Source organism: Rhamphochromis sp. 'chilingali', assembly GCF_963969265.1.
Source record: "Rhamphochromis sp. 'chilingali' genome assembly, chromosome: 2".
Lineage (NCBI taxonomy): Eukaryota > Metazoa > Chordata > Actinopteri > Cichliformes > Cichlidae > Rhamphochromis > Rhamphochromis sp. 'chilingali'.
The window spans coordinates 16,293,090-16,309,856 of record NC_137930.1 but is presented as its reverse complement, the minus strand read 5'-3'; the positions used below and the strand labels follow the sequence as shown (position 1 = coordinate 16,309,856).

General features: G+C 39.5%; 1 protein-coding gene across 3 annotated transcripts in view; it reads right to left on the bottom strand.

The window, feature by feature from the left end:
* The window catches only part of col5a1 (procollagen, type V, alpha 1), a 75,265-nt gene extending 60,738 nt beyond the window's left edge, over nucleotides 1-14,527 (bottom strand). For 2 of the 3 annotated variants that reach the window (XM_080876474.1, XM_080876475.1), the window contains exon 1: nucleotides 14,082-14,526. In XM_080876474.1, the coding sequence (XP_080732600.1) occupies nucleotides 14,082-14,181 (100 nt within the window). In that variant the 5' untranslated portion in view covers nucleotides 14,182-14,526. Of the gene's footprint in view, nucleotides 1-14,081 lie in introns of all 3 variants that reach the window. The other variant, XM_080876476.1, reaches the window with a different exon arrangement.
* Nucleotides 14,528-16,767: the final 2,240 nt, after the last annotated feature.

The following is a 16,767-nucleotide window of genomic DNA, read 5'->3' as shown; positions in this document are numbered from 1 at the left end:
AAACAGAGGTTTTCAGTTAAGAGTACTTTGGATGCACGTGTTCCTCTGCAGCTGTGCAGGCTTCGTAAAAGAAAAACTTCCTCCTCATCCTCGAAGGTTTGATTGCATGTTTCCGACATTATCTTATACAAAGAACTAGCTAAAGAGGGCTGCTGATGTCTAAGGCTACAATTAGTAAAATAAAAATCATACTGTTTTTATTTGTTTGCTTGTTTTACTAAAACATCAGGTTGGCAATGAACACAAAGCAAGAATGCTGAAGCATCTGTTTCCAGTTCAGATATTACTTTGTAAAGGCAAGAAAGTTGTACGATTCGAGTCGTGTCCGAGTTACACTGTGTTGTTGTGCTGGGGTCATATTAGGCAAAAGTGGTTAAGGGATTTGTGATAGCAGCTCTTTTACACCCACTGCACCCATCTGTTTAAAACCCCAACAAGTCAAGCCTGTGAGTATGTCAAAAAGATAACTACTCTTATATTCCTGTCAGTCCAAACCCACAGGATGACAGAGCCTCTGCGCGGGTGAAGGGTCTAAACACAAAGAGCTTCGTCTGTCATCAGCTCACAATGAAACAGCAGCTCACGCAGCAGCCAGAAAATGTCTATCATTCAGTCATGATGACAGAGGTTCACCTAATGAGGCTTACTTTCAGAGCTCAGCAGCAGAGTAATGATATATCACACTAATGGAAATGTGCTTCTTGTACAAATTTCCTCATTGATAGATTACTAATCCGCATTCGTGTTCTACATCATTATTGCTTCATGAACAAAAGGTCAGAAGAGCCTATTCCTACTGAAGGAGTCACGCGGCACAAGGCGAACAAAGCCTGTGAAAACTTGGTCCACCTATCATCATATAGACTGATTTTTAAGGCCAATATGTTTCAAAATATCCACTGATTTTATTTTTTCAAACACGTGAACAGATTTCCATAAAATTCATTATGTGTAGATATTGATTTACCCTTTGTGTTACTCGACTCTGTTCAGGTTAGCTGCTTGTTGTGTTTGTGGCAGAGTTTTGCGATACAAACAGGGAGGGTGCAGTGCCCTCTGGTGGACAAACTATGCAACGCTAACACTCATAACATGGTTGAAGGGTGTTTCTCCTCTCTCTTGATTTCATTTTCATTTTTCATTTAGCAACTGTTATAAAAACAAATACCAACAGACTGGCAATTAGATAATATCAGCCTGCTGATACATTGGTCACCCTCCAGAGTTGAAAAAGTTTAGAATACTTTAACTCATTTAAAGTATGCATTTGCTTTCAATATCTGTGTCATTCCTCAATTGATAATGTGAGAAATATTTGGCCGAAAAAACAACTTACCCTGTATCTTCACACTTCTTAAATGGCATTAGCAAGCACAATCTATTCATCAAAATATCCATCTGAAGCCTCTATAATCCATTATTAACCACACAGGAAGATTATTTATAAGGCTGATGCATTAAGCATAGAATCACAGAAACATTTTTGTTATTTGCTACAATTTTTGAGAGGGACCACAAAATGCAAATATCTCTGCTGTTCCCCAGCAGACTTCTTTGCCCCAACAGTCATTCCCTTTAACCTGCCAACATCTAACAGCGCTCACTGGGAGACAGATCAATTGATAACTGCACAGAGGCAGTCCATACAAGGGATGGAAATAACTATCTCACAGCTGACACAGTGACCACTGTCTAAATGATGCAGCTTAGTAGTGTGGTCATAAAGTCAGTACACAGTGTTGCAATCCAATAGTAATGCTCAGGTGGTGGCGTACTGTGGTGTCTTTGATTCTCAGACTGTTTCAACCAGCAAGCCACAACCTCCCTTTTCCATCTCACCTCCTCATACATCTTCATGTAATCTCCTTCTATCACACACTGTCCCCGTGTCCTTATTTGGACACAACCTTGCTATTCCCCACTGCTGCAGACTCTGGTGGTGACAGGTAAAAACACCAAGTTCAACTTTAACTCACTGATAAAAAAAAAAAGCCTGATTTTTTAGCCTGTGCTTCTAGACCGTAGGGGTAATTTAACACAACCCCTTTTTATCATTTTGTATGAAGTATGAACACAAACAGATACACTACCTCCACTTATGAGATGTTTCCAACAAGCCATTTTATTAAGTCACAGACAAATACTGACAAGTTAGATCAAATATTTTTGTGCTACAGCCACTTAAACTCAGATTAATACTCAATAACAAGTTAGTAATAACATCCAGGTCAGTACTAAGGGGAGAAAAAAAGGAGGATGTTTGTAAGGAGCACCCAGCGACCCTTTCCAAGGAGTGTTGCTTTTGCTAATCCACACTGACATGATCAAATGTCAGCGTGGATTAGCAAATTGGAAGGGAGCATCAGGACAGCATTCTTTCATATCCAGTTCAGAGCATCCATAAGTCAATTTCTTATATTATTCTTTTATCCTCATATAAAATCCTTTTGGTTTCAGGTGAGGTTATGGATGCGCCTGGTCCTTAAAGCAACCTCAGGGATCGGTCACCTGGAGGTGAACCAAGGTGGAGCCTGCCAATAGGATTAAAAGAGAAGGGGGTAGACTAAAGGAAAGCATAATATAACAGCTATAAAATAAAAGCCCTATTGAAAAACCCATTTGAGAATCAGCCAAAAGCGCGTCCCTTTCAATAAAGCAATCTTTTTGGGCACTTCAGAGCACAAACACCAACATTATCGCCTATGTTTCCATCATCCGTTAACACATACGCACTTTCATTTACAGATTTCTGTCACAGGCAGTCGACCTTTCTGACCACATCCTAAACCACAGGTATGGCTCTCAATCCCACCTTGTTAACCTGAGATGTTTACCCACTTAGCATGGCAGATCCCTCAAGAGACCAACACCTGAGGTGCTGGATGCTAAAAATAATTTTCTCCCAGACCACAGCCCCTCACATCCAAGACGCTGGCTCTCCATACATACACAGAAAACTGTTTACATGACACGGTCTTGTGTACATTTGCTCACCCAATGGATCTGCTGTAGCACTTTTGCTGTTGTTTTTACTGCTTTCATGCAAGTGGATATGACACAAATATGGTAAATGGCATTCCTTAAGCTTTAGTACTCTACAGGAACTCCTTCAGTGTAAATAAAAACATTATACTTCTCATGTTACCTGCGCATGCTTCCACTAAATACTGAAGCACCATTCAAGATGTGAAATAAGCAATGCCACATGAATCCTGCATGAAAAGTAAACCTGCACTGCCACCACTCAGAACATCGGGTGGTATTAGCAAGACTGTGAAATTAATGGATCTTTTCTCAGTAATGAAAACTACGACCTGAACACAAAATTTTTCTTTCTATGAAACTTTCTGTTGGTTTTTGAGAGTGGCTGTAATCCTACAGTTAGTGCGTCCCCATCCATGTACAAAGAAAAAACCCTGTACATTGGATACATATATTAGCCACCAAATTACTTTGATCTTTGATGTGACATGCTAAAAAAAGCCGTTTATGGTTTTGTTTGTCAAGCACAGGTCGTCACAGTGGAATAAAGTGTAATGAATTCATAAAGTCTGAGTTAATTTGAAAGGTGTGGTGAAACATTACATTGCAACAAACTGTTATACAAAGAAGTTGGCAGAAAGCTCTTTTATAAATCTTCCCCTCCCTACCTAACTACACCTTTTTTATTTCAGATTTTCTCTCTTTATGTGAACAGTAGCTCGAGTGCCACATTCTTAATCCACATTCGGCTCCGTGCCAGGACTGTGGTGGATCCCATTCCCCTAAACATCCATCTACCGTCTACTTCCACTAACGCACACATACGTGTACACACACAGAGTCTCTGTGACAACACTCAGCGACTCCAGACAGCAGCATTTCATTTGACAGGAGGAGGGGTGCCGGACCACTGAATTAGGACTTTTTCATGGTGGTGGGGTGGATTAACATTCTTCCCTCTTTCACTGCCTCCTCCTCCAGCCCTTCCTGAAGTGAGGCCTAACTCTCCAGGCACATGCTTGACCTGGCGCTGAGGACAAGGAGTAATTAGCACTCATAAAGAGGACCCTGGCTCCTCTTGGAAATCAGCACAGTCAAAAACAAGAATGCCCAAAGAGAGACTTCCCCCTCCTAGTGCGCATCACAGATGGGGAGGGTCTGGGAGTCTTTTTTTATTTCACCTGATTCTGTTATAAAACTTGAAGCCAAGTGTTATGAAGCTGGAGCCACACTGTGAGTACAGCAGGTTACAATTAGGGTCCTGGCTTTAATTACTTAAAGCAAGACTATGTAACTTTAAAAATAGGGCGATGTAAGGCATTCCTACAGTTCAAAATTGAAAGCAGAATTCATAACCAACAAAACACACAACCAAGTAGCCTCAGGGGTTTTACACATAAGATATATTTGGACCGGCATGACTCATGCGGGTGGATATTATCTAGTTCACCAACTTACTTTTGTAACTTACCCTTCTGCAACACCTCATTTGAACATTTATTGTTATTATTCCATATTTGTCCTTCAGCAAAACACTTTGCTTTACAATCTGAAGCGGAAAGATTTATCTTAAAACTGGCTTAGATCCTGACAGAAAATGCCTAATCAGTACAAATTATTTGAGATTTTTTGCCATCCTTTTTCTTTCCCCGTTAATGGTTCACATTTAATCCCATAAAAGTAACAAACCTTTTATTAAGTTTGCAGATGTTGTCTTAAGATGTGAACTCCTGCAAATGTACAGCATATTAGATCCAGAGCATGAAGGAAAAAAATGAACACACCTCCATCAGCGCTGACCTTAAGTTGTTGCTTCTGGGTTTCATGTGACCAGACATGAGAATCATACTGTAGGCATTATGCTCATGCTAGACTGAGCACATTATACACACTGCACGGGCACATGTTACTGCAGATGCATGTGTAAACTAATGCAAGCACATACCGGAATGGGATGCCAGTACCCAAGATGGTAATCATCTCCACAACTTTAATTAACTCGTAAACTATAACTAGACTGGTTTCTTGCCAATCACACTTCTCTGCATGCGCTGCAGTGAGGCTCAGACAAAGTTTTAAGTTGTGGCAAAGCATTGAAATCACCTTAAAAAAACACCTACACTGAATACCAAGTGAATGTGAAAGTTCCTGTTAGCGTAAACTATATAAAGAGAATCACAGGGCCACAACACATTACACCGACAGGAACTTTTCAGCCATACAAACTCACGTCATGAAGCTCCCAGCATACAGTATTGTTGATGAAGTTAATGCCAGAGGTCTCGGACTTTGCAAGTACTGAGTCAGCGGAGTGTTGGTGACTATTATACACCATGTGGGTCAGCACTACGTGACCCAACTTTATATGGTCTGCCACTTTGTGGTTGAACTACTGTGGTTTCTAAACACTTCCACTTTGCAATAATACCACTTAAGTTGTTCATCGAATATCAAGGAGGTAAGAAATCTCACAAACGGACAGTGTCATAAAAAATGTCACCCATTTGTGACATTTTGGTCTCAAGTTTCTGGTAATTGCTAGAGTAAAAGTGACAACAAAGAGGTATTTGGTGCTGCACCAAAAACCTCTATGCTTTGATTGTTAGCAGGTTGCTGCAGTTGCCAACTGATTACATGGAAGACAGTGACTTTTCTGCAAACACTGGCAAACTACTCAGCAACTGGTCATGAAACTGTAAGAAGAGTGAAACTAACTGGAAACCTATACCATTTTCCTTGGAAAAACCTATACCATGGTAAAAGTAAACACTTTACCATTTGAAATGTGTCTGCTGCAATTCAGCTCAAGTTACAAGTCTAGATGCCTTTGCTACTGTTAGCATTAGCAATAGCAACCATCATGTCCTCAGCAGGGTTGTACTTTACAAAGATCCAAGTAGGGATGAACTAAAGTATGAACCCAATATTGGCATCAACTGATATTTGCGCTGCTGACAAAAAAAAAGAAAAGAAAAGAAAAAGAAAGATGGAATTTATTCATGTCATTGGTGGAAGTTTATTTGTTGTATTGCATTACCTTTGCACAAACTAAATGAGCTGGAAAAACTTTAAAACATGTCCAGAGAGAGAGAGAATAAATGAGCACAAAAACAAAAGCTTGAGAAAAGAAAAAAAATTAATTGGTTTCAGGTATCACCCACATTGCTCGTTTAAACACTGGCATTGGTATTGAATTTAACAATCAGTGCAACCCAAGTAGCAATACACAGTACATCTAGTTAATGACTAGATCATAAGAAAATGTTTTCTTAGGCAACAACTTCCAAAGGCAACAAAGGCCAGTGTTTAGTCTGTAAATGACTTCACATGCCAGTATCAGTTTCATTTTATCCGCCAGCTTCAGTCCCAGACATTTCAGGACACTGACCCAGTGACCAGCTGAAAAAGCTGCACAAGGATAAAGCAGCAGGGAAGATAGGAGGAGAGGAGGACATGAGAAGCCCGGGATCGTTTTGTTTACATATCCACTGCATTTGTTCCTGTGGTTTTGATCAAATAAATCTGACATTCATTTAAAATATGAAACATTAGCTCAAGCCTAGTTGCAAAATGACAAGACACTAAAAAAATGACAAGCAGGTAGGATTCACACACAGACACACACCTGAAAGATGATCCAGACAACAGTTTTCCTGACCTGAGCTTCCTCAATGCAGTCTGATGCTCTGTACTTTAGCTGCACTCTTATTGCTTTAACAGTGTAAATGCCATATGGTTTACTTCACTGTCTCCACGCTGCAGCTCACAGCGCTGAAGATAAATCATTGTCTGCCGTCCACCACAGAGTCAAGATTCCACTGTGCACCTCTCATTTTACAGCAAAAACTACAGAATTGGTTCTTTTGAAGCGCATATGCGATCCATGTTATCTCTCACTTATTAAGTCTTTTCTCATTCCGCCCACTGTGGTTTTGTCTTTTTCAGCAGCTTCTGTTTTATTTTTTAATCTCTCTGTGCAACCTTCTTCCACACACAGACTGCCTGTTTTATCTTTTTCCTTTTTTCTGCACTGAAGCCTTCCCCTCATTCTGCCTCTCCCACAAGCAGATATGGTTTTAATAGCTGACTGCTGAGAAATTCATGATAAAGGAGAGCCTTGCAGCACTGACATTACGGAACCATTTCCTCTCGGAAAGCCTCACAAAGAACAGCTCCAGCACCAACACACTGGGACAGCGCAATGAAACAGAATAATAAATACAAAATCCTGCACAATAATGATGCTTTTGTCTTCGTTGAGGACTATCCAGCACTGCCTATCAAACCTATTTGCCTCGACGGAGCTGCTGTGCCTCACAGCTAATGATGGGAATCAAATGTGCAATGTTTTCTCACCAAGAAGGTGTTTCATCATCTTTAGTGAACTCATTGACCCATAATGAAATAGTCCCACTCAGCCCACATAATCAATAATATAGTGGTTAAACATATGTGTGGTGGAACATGGGTTATATTTTGTGTGTGCAAAAAAAAATCCAATTATATTTCTAAATTGGGAATGTTTACATTCATAGGCATGGCTAAGGAGAAGTAAATGAAAGCATAATTTCAAGGCGCACATCAAGCTTGTCAGTGATGAGAATGGAAATCACAGAGAAAAGAATGAGGAAAGTTTTTTCTTTCTTTTAAAAGCAAGCCAATGAAGTGTGAAAAGGCATGAAAACAACAGGAATATATAAACTATCAGTCATATTTCTCATTATACAGTCTTTATATGAAACTTGCAGAAAAACAAAACCTTGCCATCTCATCACGGTGCCAGATAACATGCAACGAGCTGCACTGACAGCCAAGTCAACCATCAATTCATCTCCTGCTGACACTTTAACCAGTGTCACAGTTGAGCAACATCAAGCCTGTGGGTGAACAGAAGTTAAAGCATGAGTAAATCTCAGGAATGACAGACAGCTGCAGTATAAGTGATCAAAATCAGCTGCTAACTATGATAAGATGCACAGTCTTGAAGTCTTGAAGAAATGATCCTTCAGGTTAATTTCATTGAGGAAGATCTGTTCCCTGACAGTTTGCTTTTGTTCCTCTATGTGTCAGAGTGATGCTGTAGTCCCGTTCTGTTGCTCTATTTTTCATCATTTTTGCTTTCCCACTTTGTCAAACTCACTCCTTTAACAATTTTGACATAACTGTGTTCTGAAAACCAGTCACTTCCTGTTCTTGAAGTAGCCTTTACTTTTTAAGAATTCTGCCTTCCACGTAAAATGCAGCCCTCCGTTCCCTACCCATCACGGCCTCGTCCTCCTGGGTTTCCTTTTACTAACTCTACATTATCACCACTAGCATCTTGACTCTGGAGGTCCTGCACTAGCTCCGAACTTCATTTAGAGCATCACTGTATGACATTGCTTCTTATCATGAGTCTGTTCACAAAACTGTAACTCAAAACTCTAAATTACACAATTTTTGTTGTTTTTTTACTTTCATTGGAAACATTTTCTGGGTTTTTCATGCAAACAGAGTAAATGACATCAATGCCACAGGCCATAGTTTGTATTCTGAGTACAACTTGTGGTTGAGTTTGCATAACAAAAAAGAGTTTTGGCCTAGGATAGGGAAAGATTGCGGTTTTGGTTAGCATATCAGTGCAACCAAAAAACTTTTTGTCTCAGTTTTTAGCTTTATAATGTGTAGCTTTTCAATATCTAATGCGAGCAATAGTATTCACTAAACCGCGTACTGTACGTGTAAAAGTTTTATTGTGTTTTAAATTATGCTATTTTGTTGCAAGATGTTTTGACAGTGAACATTTTCCTCTTATATTGTCACCATTTTGCAACTGGGAAGATAATAAGAAACAGGGTTTCCTTTCCGGGACCTTTAGCCTTCATTGAGCTTGCTTTGGCAAATTAGTGAAACTCAAGCTTGTTCCTTTGTTGCTCCCTTGTAAGTTCATTGAGGCTGGTTTCATGACAAAACACTGCTAAATAAGCAAAACCTTACTTTTTACTGTGTTATTATTTCAACTCCTTCTAAATTTGTCAGCCAATAAATTAAAGAGTACATGGGGCTACAGTAAAGTTTTTAGAGTGACCAAAAAGCCATTGTATTTCCCCCTAGTAGGAAAAAAAATGCTTACACTCAGTATTTCTACTGCCCAGGCTGTGGCTTAGCTCGGGCTGGGGAAGGGGGAATGGGGTTGGAAAGGATGAGTCATACATTGCTTTCCATGCTCAATGATTATAATACCCCATTACAGAGAGAAGCACTGTTTCCCAGCTAAAGTGAATACTCGGCTTGTGAGCCTGGACCAGAATTCACTTTTCACTCTGCCATGCACTACACGCTGCAACAAAGCATACGGTTGAAATCAAAAACAGGCGTGGGGGGTTGCATCATTAGGTAGAGCATCCAACTTTTACATCACTCGTAGGGTCATGTTGACATTTCCAACACCACTGTCTCCATTCTGAGAGTGTAAGGAACACATCGTCCCCGTATGCTTGTAGTTTGGAGCTGGAATGATCCATCTATGTCGGTGTGCTTTTAGCAATAAGCTAATTTGGAGAAAAATCTACCACTGGCTTCAAATCAAGCACACTGTGTCATGAGTACAGAGGACCATTGAGCGGTTCAACACAATTATTTGAACCTTAATTAGTCTGGAAAGGACTAGACGATATACTTTCCAAGATATGGCAAATAACGAACTATTTGTGCAGCACAAAGGATCTCCTTAACTCTGACACGGGGTCAAAAACTTGTCCTGCATATTTTGCTTTATCTTCCATGCTATTATCAGGCATTAGGGCTGATTTACAGAGTCGTTTCCACAAAGCCTGTATTTACAGGGCTGAAGTGGCACATGCAGTTGCAGGGTCACTGCTTCTCCCCACAGAACAGCTAACTCGGATTCCTTCCTCAGCGCCATGGCAATAGGCACACACAAGAAGCCACTTTTTCTCATCGCCATTTATCTGATTGAGTTTGACGTGACCTCAGGATTGCCACTTCAAGGTAAGTAAGAAAAGCCCTTCAGAAATTACAGTTACATTCTCACTGGAAGATTGAAGCTAAGGCAGATTGGTGATGGTAACATAAATCTGAATATCCCTCTTAAGGTTAAAACCCAATGTTGTAAATGAAACATTGGCATTGTTGCCTTTAATTTATATAAACTGATATGCAATTAACAATCAGGAAGTAATGTCATTGGTTAAAATCTCTCTGGTCACAGTATCTTTTATGATTTTTTTCTTACTGGGCTCATGAAAAACGGTATATGGAAAAAAAAAAGTCAAAATCAGAGTAAGCCACATAAATTCCTTTTGAAAACGAGTTTTCCAGATATGAGGCTATAAATAAAAAACAGCTGTGGACCAGCTGTAGTCGACCTTTAACCCTGCCATAAACCTGGCGTGCTTAAACAGAAAGAACCTTTTAACAGCCCTCAATGTGTATGTGCAAACCTTGCTGAAATGCAAGGCGTAGCATCATTATTTTTATAAAATCTGCTCTAAGACTGCAGATGTTATTTGATTAGAAATCTTCTCTAAAACTAGCACAGAATGTATTTTCACTTGAAAAAAAATGCAGCAGTATTTTTTTTTCATGGTCCCCTGTTCCACATAGAATGGGAAGAAAACATCTGGAAGCCATTTTTTCTGGCTTTTTGAAGGGCTTAGCAGACAGCACAATGGAACTTATCAAGTCCAGATGGGAAGGAGCTCAGAGAAACAGCGAGGCCTTCTTCTCTATATTTCTTTAAAACTTATGTAGAGAATCAACATATATCAGTTCTTACTGTATAGGGTATTTCTCAAGTCGTTACCATATTTTGTGATCTATTAGCCTGTCAGCCTTTTCTTCCAATATTTTCAATGCCCTTGGTGACTTTGGCCAAAACCCATTCATGTTTTCATTTGCACAAGGTATTCAAAGAATGTTATTTCAGCATTTTCGATGACTAAAATACACTCGACAAGTACGATCTGAACTGGTTTAAATGTCTGGTATTAACAAGGGTGATCCAAAAAAAAACTTTTACTAATTAAACAACAACAAACCAAAGAAAAAAGAGTCAAAGCAGATTATCTAATACTTGTGAAAAGAGTCCATTGATTGAGGAGGCCAGATTAAAAAATGCAAGTCAGCAGAAACACAAAGGAAACCATTTGTAAAATAAGCTAGATTTATTCTATAGCAGTTATACTGTGTCCCACAGACATGTGAAAACATCAGTAAGCTAAAAAGTCGAGACTACACATATCAATCAATCCTAATTTGAATTCTGCATTTCAGGGTTTATATTGGCTTCAAACTGTTGCAAAGGTTCTTTGAAAAGCTCACATCTTACCCTGCTGCCTCCAAGACACAGAGAAGAATTATGGGAAGCAAAGATGAGAGGAGCTACACTATAAAGAATGCCTCTCTTCAGGCAGTGAAACTGTAAACCTGACAGCAGTCCTGACCTTCACTTTTGAACTCTGACCCCTCTTCAAATTCTTGTCCAGGGCCTTCTGTTATTACCACTTTTCACATAGCTTAAACTGAGTTTTTCCTCTCTAATACCAAGACAAGGTCTTTCTAAACGTAAGTCTACTGAAAGACAAACTGACCGCAAAATATCAAAATATATACACTGTGATACAAGTATATAACTTAATCACAGTATAAATTCAATGCATATTTCTGTATTTGTCTTTATAAAATAATGAGTAAGGAGCTTATTCCACATAATTCAATTCTGGTCAGCATCAAATAAGCTAAGCTACATTTAACAGCAGACACACAGCATTAAGACTGTCTTTTATACTTTAAGAGAGACTGTAATAAAGCTGCAACAAATTAGCTTAGCTCTACATAGCAGGCTATTTTAACATCGTTTTCCCAACTGCGTTAGTTTATAGAATGTGGCGTTTTAGTATTTGTTTATTAACTCATTTCTGTGTTTCAAAATGTATCACATGCCAACAGTTCACAGTGAAAAAGGCTCTGAATCAAATGCAGTGAAAATGTAGTTATGCTTCATGGGTAAGTAACCCGTTGTGTAAAGAATATGCTAACTGCTAATAGGTTAGGCCTTGCTGTATTGTTTGCTTGTCTTTTTATTGAGCTCTATACGCATTTTAGTTATAGGAAATACATTAATTATAGATTTATGAACACATTATATATCATTTGATAAGAAATTTGTTGGGCTATGATCTTGACTGGGTATTGTATTCAAAACAAAAACCATTGTGGAATTAGCATCATACTACCTAAACAGCTGGTGATAAAACATGAATACAACATTAATTCTTTAGTAAATGGTATTTTCTCAACTGTCCTTTTTTGATTTCAGTGTTAAACAAAAACAAAACAAAAAAGCATACTTAAAATTTTGGTTTTTAATTTAACCATAGCTGACAAGCCCTAAACAATTAGTATTGTATGCCTGGGCAGGTCTCTACTAGTCTTCAGCTTGATGCATTTTGGTCCTCCCTCAGGCTAAGAGGTGATGAGGCTTAGGTCAGCAATAAGCTTTCACTTGTGATAAACTTGCTAGCTGTCAGTAATTATTTGTAGACTATTTGTCTTATCTGATTGTAAGAGGTCTAGAAAAGCCATTTAGCAAAAAAAAAAGAAAAGTTTTTATTAATAGCTAAACTGGATTTCATTTTTGCATTGCACAGTGTTTAACTGAAAGCAGCTAATTTTAAAAAATGAATGTAAAAATCTAAAAGATATTTGATGGACAGAATAATTAGTTCACAAAAAAAAAGCTTTCATGGAGTTGGCATGTTTCTTGCAATCAGTCATGAAGTGCTTCCTGTCTGGCGTGTGTCAAGTTTCAGAAAATATACCAGAACCCTTAGGGATTTCTTACAAAACTCTCGTTCCTCTCTGTCAGTTTCAAGAGATGATTAAATCCAGCCACCACCATCAAAATGACCTCAGGCCCACACTCTTTAATGTCCCACCAAAAATTCAACTCCTCCTCAGTCATCACAAATGACCCAGATTTGAGTCCAGCCAGCATACAGTGACCAAGGTTTTGTCCAGTTAATAACCAGTGTTTATAGGAAACATGAAAATAAACACTTTGCAGTAATTTTCTTAGTGTATATTCAACGACATGAACCTATAAAACCACTTCAACTTTATATGTTATCATGGCTTTCTAAACCGGAGTGCATTTTGAACTCCATAATGGGCTGTAATCAGGCATCACAACAAATTTACACCATCAGCACAATCATGGAAGCTTTTTAACTGCCCCGAGCAGACAGAAGAAGCTATCTGTTCATCTCAATGTCCTGTGTCAGACCTTCACAGCACACAGCAGCCCGCCACCCATGCCAGGCAGTCTTAAGGCGCTAATAATACATATAGGCCAAGCATAAACCCAACTGCATGCCCTCTCACCACTGAGACAAAGAGGTGGTCACTTCTCCAATTAAAATAAGCGGGCCTCTAACTGGCATACCAAACTATTATTTGTTCATGTTTTTGGACTAGACTCATATAACTGTCAGTGAGAAACATCGGGAGAATTTATAGAATGCATTTAGTGAAAGATGTGTTTGCTTGAGCCTCAGTGCAGGGCCCCAGTGCTGTCCCCTGATGTGGAGTCCTTAAGGCGGCTCCACCCTACCACTTCAGAGGAGCTTCAGCCCCTCCTTCTTATGAAAATTATACTCATCCTTCTCATCTGCTGAAAAAGGAGCACTGGTAAAAGAGTATTTAGACTTTAAGATGCACCACAGCAATTACTTCTACATAATAAGTATGCCAGAGAAAAACTAGTTACTTATGATGGTTACTAATTAATACATATATTTCCTATTTTTTATGCATTGAAATAAATAAATGCACTTCAGCTATACTGCTTTGGCAAACAAAGAAACAAAAAAAAACTTAAGCACAACTTGCAGATGAAACCTCCAAAAGCAGTCTTTTAATTCTTTTTGACAAGTTCCCATAGTTTCGGGGCACACCACCAAGATGAATACATTAAAGAGGAGGGGCAGACATCTGTGGTCCACTATGAGCGAAAAGGCAAAAAACTTTTCAGTGCAACGCTCCTCCAAAGTGCATCCACAAAAAAAGAAAGAAAAAAGCCCCACACAGCTGCATCTCACCTGAGCTCGCTTGCGACGTGATAAAAAGGAGAATCACGGATAAAGTGATTTGGACGTCCCTTATCCTCCGTTTAACTTTCCATCTTATATGGGTATCCATGACCGCCAGAGACGTCCACGGCAAAGTGGGTTCACTTTTTCAACAGCTAATTAGACTTGCAAAAACTTCTGGTCAGGACAATAAAAAAAAAAACTAAAAGCCAAAAAAGTCCCAGAGAAAAAAAGGGGGGAGGGGGGGTATATCGTTATTTCTCAAGCAGCCATAAGGGTTTGTTAGTGTGTGTTTTCCCCCAGCTGGTTGACAGACGGCCACCGTCTCTCCCGTACTCCTCTCCTCTCTGCGCTTCTGAACTGTCCTGCACCGCTGCGCCTCCGATCTGAAGTGCTGGCCCCTCTCTTTCAGTCACGTAGAGCCCCTTCAACTCAACAGGGCAACACACACACGCACAGAAGAGGAAGAAGTCTTCCCCCCCCCAGGCTGTCACTCACTTTGCGGACAGGAGACTCGGGCAAATCAGAGGAGCCCGTATATTAGGGCCAGCCCTGTTATTGGCCGAGGGTGGGAGGAAAAGTTGAGGTGAAAGTTTCACGCCTCCAGCTCTTGCGCTCGGAATTCTTTTACATGGAGTCCGCTATTTCCAGAGAAGTGGTTCAGAGCGGGAAAAGCAAAACTGCTTTTTTATAGATGGAAAGGCGAGGCGTTTTATCTGCAAGAGCTGATTTATCTGGAGCTGATTGTCATGGGACTGCGAGAAAAATCGTGCTGTGCAATCCACAGGTGGACCCCCAGTGCTAGTTGATATAACAGTATACTGAGCCTAGATGATCAGATACATCTATTTATGACTTTTTGTAATGTTCTGCCTTTTAAATGAATCAGATATTTACTCTAAGGAATAATCCACTCAAAGCTCATATCTTTTTCATGTTAATCGGTGATCTACGGGCTTTAAACCTGTTGAATGTATGATGAAATAATGTGCTTGCAGATTTTATTACCCTCGGAAGTTTTTTCATTAGTACCACAACACTTTAATGTTTAAGAGTTAATAAAAGTAAATATGTAAAAGAATTTCCACCTTTTATGTGGTTTCTTTATCTAGAGCAGAGACGTGAATTCATTTAATATCATTCCCACATACAGCCCACTTTGATCTTATGCAGGCCAGACCAGTGAAACTACCCTTTATGTCAGTGTAGAGAAATTTAACTACACATTTAATCAATGCAAGATCTCAATATGAGAAAAAGAAGCTCAAATTCAACAGTATGTCTCACTCTCTCTACATGGCAAAGTAATGCCTCTGTAGTAAATTAAAGAAATCTCTCAGCATGACTCATTGGGCTTGAATTGTAAGAAGTAAATGTGTAAAACACAGAAATCTATTGCTTAATTGCTTTGGTGTTGTATGAACGGCCATAGGGGAAGTCTTTATCAGTAGGAAAAGCTGTAAAGCTTGTGAAAATACAGTTAAAAATGCCCAATTTCCTAAATTTCCAAAGCCATCCAATGGGCTCGAATGGAGTTTTGCTTATGTTTGACAACCCAAATCTAGAGGAGCAGAGGTGGGTGGTGATCGATGATAAGAATTTATATGGCAGTGAAAGGGAAAAAAAATAACAGCTGAGGGTTAAAAAGAGAAACATCTCCAGGAGGACCAGGCTCAGGGAGGGTGGCCATGTGCCGCAAAGCTGGTTTGAAGGGGGGGGAAACAGGAAATGGAAAAGATGAGGATAGAGAGGCAACAAACAATGCAACACACAAGAAAACAACACTTAGTGCCATATAGTCACCAAATAACACTTTTTTTAGAGCTGAATGTAGCATGAGATTCAAACTTTCTGTTGTTTCAAGAACTGCCAAAAATGGCAGCTGTCTTTTATAAGCTGTCACATGCCTCCTCCAGTGGGGGGCAGACTTCTATTAATTGCCCAGTAAAAGTTGGTTCTACGCAAAGTAAACAAGCAGCAACATTGGAAACCGTGCCATGATGTCACATTGTGAAGTGGGATAGGATAGGAAAGGATGAGTCTGAACATGGTCCCTCTAACTTCAGACCTCTAAATTCAGACTAAGAGGTGTTGTATGTTACACGCTGTAGGATTTTTAAGAGCAACAGCTTTACTTGAAGGCTGTTAAGCTTGTTAGATTAGTTCAGCACCTTTGAAAGATCTCTCAGATGGCCTCTCTCAGATCCTCAGGTGACCTCTTTGACCACATGGAAAAACTCCTTGGTTTTAAAGACATTCATTTTTTCCCCTCTGTTGTTTGAAACGAAAAGCTTGTTCTAAAAAGCGGGGTAAAAATTTACATTAAGTATAAAGTAGTATTTCTAAACTGACCACTTAGCCATATACTGTAACCGTTATGTGGTAACATGGGTCAAATTATGGCCCGAGCCCTATATTTAGGGTGGGTTCATGCCTACACCACACTTGCCCACACTGTGTTAATCTCAGAGACTCCAAACTACTCCTGAACAAGGCCGTCACGAGCTTACTTAATTTGCCTTCTAACAAAAAGGATGTTGATACGCTAATGCTGGCACACTGCTGGTTAACTTTCATTTTAATTTTGACTTTCATCATTTGCTAAAAAACAGTTCCTGTGAGACGTAAGATAGGATATAGTGTCTAAAACAGGAAATTATGATTTACTCCTCAAGTTTTCCTATCCGTTTCTCCA